Below are 9,980 nucleotides of genomic sequence, written 5' to 3'. Positions count from 1 at the left end.
CTAAAGAATAACGTGGAATCTGCAAAATACCACATAACGTGGATGAACTTGGAGGACATTATGCTGAATGAAATAAGTAAATCACAGAAAGACAAATATTGTATTAGTCTGTTACTACAAAAGTCAAGGAAAGGTTTATCTATGGAAGGAAATTTTCTTTTTTGGTTACCAGGGGTGGATGGGAGGGGAGGGAACACTGTTAGATAGGTAGAGACAAGTAATGATTTGGGTGAATTTGGGTGAAGGGAAGGAGAGTGTTCCAAATGTGGGTGATCAATATGGTGGCATTGAGGAAGAGGAAGGCATAGAGAAGTATATGTGAGGTACAGTCAACAAAGATGAACCTTTTGTACATACAGTACTGCGTCGTCAGGAAGGCAAACATGGCTATGTGGCTGCATAGATGAGTGGACAGGCTGAATTATTAGATATGTCTATGCAGAGGGGAGTATGCCCAAGACTATGTATAGGGTTGGCAGACAATATTTCTACAAATGTATTTGTATGTTCTGTAAGAATGTCGAGGTGTATAGTAGAGCTGACAAGGGACAAGGTTATAGTCACTTCTTGCCCACAGCCAGCTACCCAGAGGCAGTGAGTAGTTGAGCCTGTGATCTCCAGACCATAGTCACAGGGAACATCAAGCTTAATTGGCATAACATACTACCCAAAACATTGTTCCAACCTCCTACTTTGGCAAATGGTAACTGGGATCTTAAAAGCTTGCAAGCAACCATCTAGATGCATCGATGGGTCTCTCCTCATCCAGAGCAAAGAAGAATGAAGAAAACCAAAAATTCATGGAAACAATTAGTCCAAGCCACTGGTACACCATGTGATCCTCAGCCTATACGACTATGAGACCAGAAGAACTAGATGGTGCCCAGCGACCATTGTCAACTACTTGGAGGGAGATCTATGTAGAAGATCCTGGATAGAGTGGGAGAACAATGTGGAACAAAAGTCAAAATCATTTGATTAAAAACAAAAAAGAGGGACCAGGTTTGTTGTTCTGATAGAGCCTGGTGGAACCCCTGAGACTATGGCCCCTAGCTGCCCTTCAGGTCTGGAATTGAACCCACACCGTGGTTTCCAGCCAAACAAAAGACAGGCATATAAGATGAACATTTACACTAGGTAGATACACTCCTTGGTGAGGACAATCATGGGAGAATAGAAGGGCTGTGTATGCATAGGGACATAGCTCAGGGGACAGGAGTACATGAAGGGAAGGATACAGGGAAGAGGTAACTATTGGGACAAAGTGGGAGGGGAGCTGTTGCATTGTGGTAAATTGTAGTCAATGTCATAAGACACGGTGTATGTGAACTGCTGTATGGAAAGTGAATTTGTTCTGTAAACTTTCACTCAAATCACAAAAAAAGAAAAAGAAATTACATTGAATCTGTAGTATTGGCATTTTAGCAATAATGTCTTCCGATCATGAACATGGGACATCTCCCTATTTATTTAAGTCTTTTCTGTCTTTCAGCAGTGTTTTATCATTTTACTTGTATAAGTCCTTCATATCCCTGATTAAATTTATTCCTAGGTATTTTATTCTCTTAGATTCTATTGTAAATGGAATTGTTTTCCTAATTTCCCTTAAGCTTTCTAATTGCTGCTATATAGAAACCAAACTGATTTATTTTTGTTGACCTTTACCCTGCAACTTTGCTAAATTCTGCTAGTACCTCTAGAGGTTTTCATGCAAACTCTTTGGGATTTTTTATATAGATAATCACCTTTTCCACAAATAGAGGTAATTTTACTTCTTTTCTAATCTGAATGTATTTTATTTCCTTTTCTTGTCTGATTGCTCTGGCTAGGACTTCTAATACAATATTGAATAGAAGTAGACGTAGTGGGCACCCTTGTCTTGTGCTCAATTTCAAGGGGAAAGTTCTCAGTCTCTCTTCAAGTTCAGTGTTGGCTGTTAGCATTGCATATGTCTTTACAGTTTTCTTGATAGTGCTCCTCACTCTGGTATTCCATGGTAGCTTTCTTTGTGGGCTTGTTTGTTGTTAACACCACACTCTCTCAAGGATATGAAGATCCATTCTTGCCTGTCTTGGTCACCACTGTACCTTAAGGACCTGGTGCAGTACTGGCAAAAAGCAACCACTCAGTATGCAGTTTGATGGTCAAATGAGTGTGTGGATTAAGAATTGAGTTCCTCTCATCCTTGTAATGGAGTCAACTCCAACAGCTGAAACCATGTTAGGGGCTTTGTCTCTCATGTAAAAGAAGTCTGGATGTTGGAAATCTAGAATCATCTCACAGCTCTCAGAAACATCAGGAATCCAAGTGTTCCACCATCCTTAGTTCATAGCCTCTATCCCAGGACAACAACATGTCACAGTTCCACTGTCCAAGGAAGAAAGCTAGTGGCAGGACCAAAAAGGTATTCCTCCCAGCTAAAACAGTCCCTTTAAGGAAGCCCTGCAAAATGACTCTGCTTATACCTCATTAACACCCAGAACTCAAGGAAGACTGGACTGGGCACACTGGCAGCCTGAATGAATCAGGGCCCTCTTCTGAGGTAGGATAGAGTAGATAGATAGTCTATCTTAGGTCGTCAAAGAGGTGGGTTGGCAAAGACTGCCACCCAATTTCTAGCTTCTCAGTCACTAGTCATCTTAAATGAATGCTAATTGTTTAGCATTATTAGCCCTGCTTCTGATCAAAGCTGTTAACTTCCTCTTGGCCTCAATGTACCCTGCTCTCTCAGCCCTGGGACTACCTCAGCTCAGCTCCAGCCACCATTATGTAAGCCTTTCTGTCCCCAGGCACCCAACTTGTGGTAGAGCCCTTCCTGATCACCACCCCCCCCCCTCTGCAACTACAGTGCTCTGTATATCCCAGCCTTGCTGCTCCTGGGGTCTAAGAGATGTTGGTCAAGACCTTGGAAGGTGATGATCTAGGCTGCTCCAGACTCCAAAGGTGATTATATATAAGCCCAATTTCTCTTTGTGTGTGTGTTCTTTTTGTAAAGAACACATGGATACATGTTAAAATAGCCAGAAAGACACAATATGCATCTTGTTGTATCCTACATTAGCACTAAGGCACAGTCAGTCATTTTATCTAGCAGTGGGTGTGGGTGCCTTGTGTCTGCCAGAATGAAGGCAGTCATTTGGAGATTTGGAGATATCTTATACCTTTGAGGCCCCTAGGGAGAATAACATTTTTCTAGAGCTTTAATCTTCTCAGTCATGCTATAAGGTAGATCTGGTCTCTAAATTTGTAGATGAGAAGACTGAGGACCACAGAGGTGAAGTCAGCATATGGAGCTGGAATTGAGGCAAAGTCCCTCTGACTAGGACATCTCTGGTGTCTCCATTGACCTGGGTTCCAACATCAAGAACTTATGAGACCCCTCAGTGGAAACCAGATCTTAACCAGCTCCCTCATTTTTAGGTGAGGAAAAAGGCCCAATGACACCTAGTAACATCACCTCTGCTCTGTTAACATGATTGAGGAGTTCAGGCTGCAGATTGCAATGGAGTGGTTCACTAATACCCCTTCCCTGTGTCTGATCATCTGGGGAAAGGGAAGGAGGGTAGGGGGCATGGCTCTTACTTCCTATGTGGTGTTTCCTTTCACAGAACCTCTCTTGGTGGTTACTTTCACAGAAGGGTATGAATTCTTTCATGATTAAATGTATTGTTTTTGACCCCTGCATGATTTCTCATCTGCAGCCTACATTTCCAGAGGACCCCTTGCTTCTGTTGACAAGCCTTTGTCTTTTATTTATTTATGTTTTATTGAGATTTTGGTGAAACTTTACACAACAAATTAGGTTCCTATTTGACCATTTCCACACACATTGTTCCATGACATTAGTTATGTTTGTCACAAAGTGTCAGCGTTCTCTGTACTTGTGTTCTGTTTATTCCATTTCCAGTACTCCAGTTTTTCTGCCACCTTATCATCTCATCTTTGCTATTTTTTTTTCAAGGCACAATTAACTCACTTTATTTTTCTTGTATAAAAATCACTATGTGGTGGCTACACCTGAAGACTGAGTCCTCTGCATCATTACTCTGATGTGGGTCAATGCATTCTTGGTAGGAATATTTACTGAACATCGTCTCTTTCCAGAGGTCTGGAGTGAGAAAGCTGTAGGGGTTTGAGAAGGCATCAAAGGCAGCCTTAGCAAAGTTGCCCAGTGGCAGTTCAGCCCCTGGCTGAGGTATAGTAGTCATCAATACCAACCATCCTGAGGAGCTTCTTGAGCACAAGGGCCAAGACTGTGCTGGTGCCTCTGGGCACAGGAATGAAATGTACGAGCATAGAACTGCAACAGCTGGTCACCTTGCAGGGAATAGCGTGGAGCTTACTGATCTTGTTCATCCAATGCTCTCCCTGCACAGGAACAATGGAGAGGTTGGCCAGGATGATGGTCCCACCAATGGCAGTGGCCACCTCATTGGAGAACGTAACACCCAGGCCAACATGGCCTTTGTAGTCCCCAATGGCAGTGAATGCCTTAAACCTGGTCTGCTGGCCAGCATGCATCTGCTTCTACATGGACATGATTTTAAAAATCTCATCCTTGAAGGACATCCCTAGGAAAAAGTCAATGATCTCAGACTCCTTAATGAGCAAGAAAAAGAGATAAATATCCTCCAGGCACTTGATCTTTATGTCCTTGACCAGACATCCCAGTGTGGTGGTGGAGAGCCATTCCCTGTCCTCTGCTTTTCCTCCACAAGCTCTGAGGCCTTGGCTACAGCTCCAACCTCTGCCACTGTTCCAACCCTGCAGGCTGCTGCTCAGACCTCCACAGAAGTTGCCAAGGGCTCACATGCCAGGACCCCCAGGGCCCGCAGGGCCTCTAGGCCCTCCCTCTACACTGGCATAATCTGCCGTTTGTGTATTTTCCGAGAAGAAGCTCATCTTTGCTTTTGAGTAATTGTTGAACTTTCAGTCTCATATTGATGATTTTAAGTAGAGAACCAGTCTTCTGGGTAACATCGTTTTTAGTGTGTGCCACTCTGCTATTTCACTAAATAGTGGTATCAGGGGATAGGCTCTGTTTTAGGTTTAAAAAGCCTCTCAGGGTGCTAGTCTCAGGGAATTCTCTGTTTGCTACTTTTCCGGTTTGTCTGGCTTTATTTATTTATTTATTTTTAAATACAAATTTTAGTTCTGGTAAACATTTTTTCTCCCATTCTATTTGAGACCATCTATTGTAACGCTGATCAGAATGGTCAGTGGCACCATCTGGTCTCAGGGTACAATGTGTTGTGGCTTATGTAGACTAGTACCTTCTCTGAGCTTTTGGTTACCTTCTTACTATTTTGTTCCTGGCAAGTAGAGACCTGTAGTTGCATCTTAGATGGCTGCTTGCAAACTTTTAAGACCCCGGGTGCTACTCACTTCTCTAAGATGCAGATCATGCTTTTGTGAACTATGTTTGGTTAAAGGTAATTCAAAAATGATTGCAGCAGTACCAAGGAACTGCCACAAATTCAAGCCAGATTCAGAAGAGGACATGGAATGAGGGCTGTTATTGCTGATGTCAGATCTTGGCTGAAAGCAGAGAATTCCAGAAAGATGTTTACCTGTGTTTTATTGACTACACAAATGCATTTGATTGTATAGATAATAACAAATTATGGCTAACATTGTGAAGAATAGGAATTCCAGAACATTTAATTATGCTTATGCAGAACCTATAGATAGACCAAGAGACAGTCACCCAAACAAAGGGATACTGCATGGTTTAAAAGGTATGAATCAGGGTTGTATCCTTTCACCATACTTACTCAATCTGTATGCTGAGAAAATAATCTGAGAAGCTGGACTGTATAAAGGAGAACATGGCATCAGGATTGGAGGAAGATCATTAATAGCCTGTAATAGTAGATGACAGAACCTTGCATGCTGAAAGCTAAGACTTGAAGCACTTATTGATGAAGATCAAAGACTACAGCCTTCAGTATGGATTACATCTCCACATAAAGAAAACAAAAATCCTCATAACTAGACCAATAAGCAACATCATGATAAATGGAGAAGATATTGAAGTTGTCAAGGATTTCATTTTACTTGAATCCATCATCAACAGCCATGGAAGCAGCAGTCAAGAAAGTCTAATGACATATTGCATTGGACAACTCTGATGCAAAAGACCTCTTTAAAAGGGGAGGGAAAGTTTCTGAGTAATTAAGAGTCATATGTTGAATTGGGTGAAGGGAAAGTCAATAGAACAAAAATGTGTGAGCAGCACAATAACAAGGGGAAAAAGAAGACACAAAGAGGTGCACAAAAGGTATAGACAACAGAGGCAAATACTATTACATACACAATGCTGCATTGTCTGACAACAAACACTAGTCTACAGGTGAGAAGATCAGGTGTGGGTAGGTGAATGGGAATATACCCATGACCATAGATAGATTTGGCTGATGATATTCCTACATCTGTATTTGTGCTACAAAACAGCCATGTACATTATAGAACTAACAGGGGACAAGGTTGGGGTAGCTTCTCAGCGACAACCAAGCACCTTGAGGGAGTGAGTTGCCAGGACTGTGGGCTCGGGAACATGGTCTTGGTGGACATCAAGTTCAATTGTCACAACATAGTACATAAAAATTTTGTTCTACATCCTACTTTGGTGAGGATTGACTGGGGTCTTGAAAGCTTTTGAGCAGCTATCTAAGTTGCAACTATTGGTCTGTCCTCATCTAGAGCAAAGAAGAGTGAAGAAAATCAAAGTCATGTGGAAACAATTAATCCAAGGGACTAATGGACCATGGGAACCTCAGCCTTCATGACCCTGAGATGAGAAGATGGGTAGATGGTGCCCAGCTACCAATGCCAACCACTCAGAAAGGGATGTAAATTGGACATCCTGGATGATTGGAAGGAAAAATGTGGAACAAAATTCAAAAACACAAAAATGACCTGAATTACTGGTTGGATAGAGACCAGTGGAACCCCTGAGACTATGGCCCTGGGTTATCCTTCAGGCCTGGAACTGGACTCACTTCCATGGATTAGCTCTCAACCAAACGGTAGAAATGCTGACAAGCAGAACAGCTACCCAAGGGTGATGCACCCACCTACCCCAAGGAGATACACCCTGAGCTCAATCAACCATGAGAGATCAGAAGGGCAGCATTTGTGTAGAGGGAAATCTCGATAGACAGGGATACCCAGATAAGAACAACACAGGGAAGGGGTGACCACAGGGAGGAAATAAAAAGAGAGCTGTTTATTGTTGGGATTGTAATCAGTACCATGAAACAAAATTATTTAAGAAATAAAATTTTTTAATGTGTTTTTAAAGTGTTAAAAAGCAAAGATGCCACCTGTAAGGACTAAGATGTACTTGACCCAACCCATGGTATTTTCAATTGTCTCATGTGCATGCAAAACCTGGACAGTGATTAAGGAAGAGCAAAGAAGAATTGATGCATTTGAATTATGGTATTAGCAAAGAATATTGAATATACTATGAATTTCTGGAAGAACAAATAGTCTTGAAGGAAGTACAGCCAGAATGCTCCTTAGAAGGGATGATGACGAGACTTCATCTCATGTACTTTGGACATATTATCAGGAAGGATCAGTCCCTGGAGAAGGATATCATGCTTGGTAAAGTAGAGGGTCAATGAAAAAGAAGAAGGCCCTCACTGAGATGATTTGATACAGTTGCTGCTACAATGGGCTCAAACATAGCAACAATTGTGAGGATGGCACATGACCAGGCAGTGTTTTACATAGGGTCACTATAAGTCAAAACCAACTCAGTGGCACATGCCACCAACAACAATATCTTATGCCAATGACTGTGTTGTTCCATAAGACTATGGTTCTAAGCTTTCAACCTTAGGACCAAACCTTGGAAGGTGCTTAGTTATGTCTGTGGAGTATCCATATTTGTGTTTTAAATATATATACTTGAACCACATGTTTGTATTTATATGTACCTATAGATACTTCTGGGAGCTCTGGTAGCGTAGTGGCTAAGGCATTTGACTACTAACCAGAAGACTGGCGGTTCAAACCGACCAGTCACTCCCCAGAAAGAAGGTTGAGCAATCTACTTCCATAGTGATACTGCCTTGGAAACCCAAGGAGGGGTCACTGTGAGCCAGATCTGATTTGACGGCAGTGAGTTTGGTTTTGGTTTGGTTATAGATACTTCTATCTGTTCTCTCCAATGTACACAACTGTACATACCCATATACCAATATGCCTATACCCATCCACATGTGCTCAAACACTTGTTTTTATTTTGTTTGTGCTATGCTCACTACATCCACATTTGGTGCCCCTTTTCCCTTCACCAAAAAGTAAATGAATAAATAAATAATCTGTACAATCTAGAAGAGTACTTTCCACTATCCCCCTCCTCTTTCTGGTCTGTCTGTATATATCTATTTTTGTCTTCTTATAAAAGAGGTATCTTACAATATTTGTCCTAATATGCTTGATCTACTTCACTTAGCATTATGCCTTCCAAGTCCAACCATATTGTAATATGTTTTGCAAATTCATTGTTGTTCTTTATGTGTGTTTAGTATTCCATTGTATGTATGCACCTCAATTTGCTTATTCATTCATCAGTTGATGGGCACTTAGGCTATTTCCATTGATTTGATATTGTGAATAAAGCAATAATGAACATATGTGTGCATGTGTCTGTTCATGTCATTATTTTTAGGTCTCCAGGGTATATTTATCCACTACTTATCTGTCAGCTTGTCATACTGTGGTAACTTCCATGTGGCTTTGAGGCTGGAAGCTATACCACCAATATTTCAAATACCAGCAGGGTCACCCATGGTAGAAAGTTTCAGTGGAGCTTCCAGACAAAGACAGAGTGGGAAGAAGGATGGGGCCATTCACTTCTGAAAAAACAGGCCACTGAAACCTTTATGAATAGCAGTGAAACACTGCCTGGTATATTACTGGAAAACTTTATGAATAGCCCTGAAACATTTTCTGATACAATGCTGGAAGATGAGCGCCTCAGGTTGGAAGGCACTCAAAATACATCTGGGGAAGAGCAGCCTTCTCAAAGTAAAGCTGACATTAATGACATGGGTGGAGTAAAGCTTTCAGGACCTTCATTTGCTTATGGGGAGCCACTCAAAATGGGAAGAAACAGCTGCAAGCATTCATTAATAATCAGAACATAGAATGTACAATGTATGAATCTAGGAAAATTGGAAGTTATCAGAAATGAAATGAAACATGAAAGATCAATATCCTAGACATTAGTAAGCTGAAATGGACTGATATTGGCCATTTTCGATCAGAAAATCATATGCTCTAGTATGCAGGGGATGACAAATTGAAGAGGAATGCTGTCACATTCATCATCAAAAAGAATATCTCAAGTTCAATCCTGAAGTACAATACTGTCAGGGAAAGGATAGTATCCATATGACTACAAGAAAGATCAGCTAATACGGTGATTATTCAAATACACATATCAATTACTAAAGCCAAAGGTGAAGAAATTGAAGATATTTACCAACTTCTGCAGTCTGAAATTGGGCAAACTTGTAGTCAAGGTGTATTGATAATTGTTGGTTGGAATGTGAAAGTTGGAAACAAAGAAGAATCATCGGTAGTTGGAAAATATAGTTTTGGTGACAGAAATGATGCTAAAGGTCACATGATAGAATTTTGCTAGGCCAACAACTTATTCATTGCAAATACTTTTTTTCAACAACATAAATAGCAGCTACACATGTAGACCTCACCATATGGAATACACAGGAATCAGATAGACTACATCTGTGGGAAGAGGCAATAGAAAGCTCAATAACACCAGTCAAAACAAAGCCAAGAGCTGACTGTGGAACAGACCATCAGTTGCTCATATGCAAGTCCAGGTTGAAGCTAAAGAAAATTAAAATAAGTTGACAAGAGCCAAAATACAACCTTGATTATATTCCACCTGAATTTAGAGACCATTTGAAGAATAGATTTGACACATTGAACACTAATGA

At 41.0% G+C, this 9,980-nt stretch overlaps 1 protein-coding gene across 1 annotated transcript; it reads right to left on the bottom strand.

Moving 5' to 3' along the window:
- Positions 1-4,179: 4,179 nt before the first annotated feature.
- On the bottom strand, positions 4,180-5,405 carry LOC103192412 (40S ribosomal protein S2-like). Its single transcript, XM_042780217.1, is given in 2 exon segments — positions 4,180-4,774; positions 5,386-5,405. Coding segments are annotated over 2 exon segments (615 nt in total).
- Positions 5,406-9,980: the final 4,575 nt, after the last annotated feature.

This window comes from Orycteropus afer, unplaced genomic scaffold, assembly GCF_000298275.1.
Source record: "Orycteropus afer afer isolate SDZICR_OR568_19922 unplaced genomic scaffold, OryAfe1.0 scaffold00027, whole genome shotgun sequence".
Taxonomy (NCBI): Eukaryota; Metazoa; Chordata; class Mammalia; order Tubulidentata; family Orycteropodidae; genus Orycteropus; species Orycteropus afer.
The sequence above is the reverse complement of the archived record's forward strand: the minus strand, read 5'-3'. Positions and strand labels throughout refer to the sequence as shown.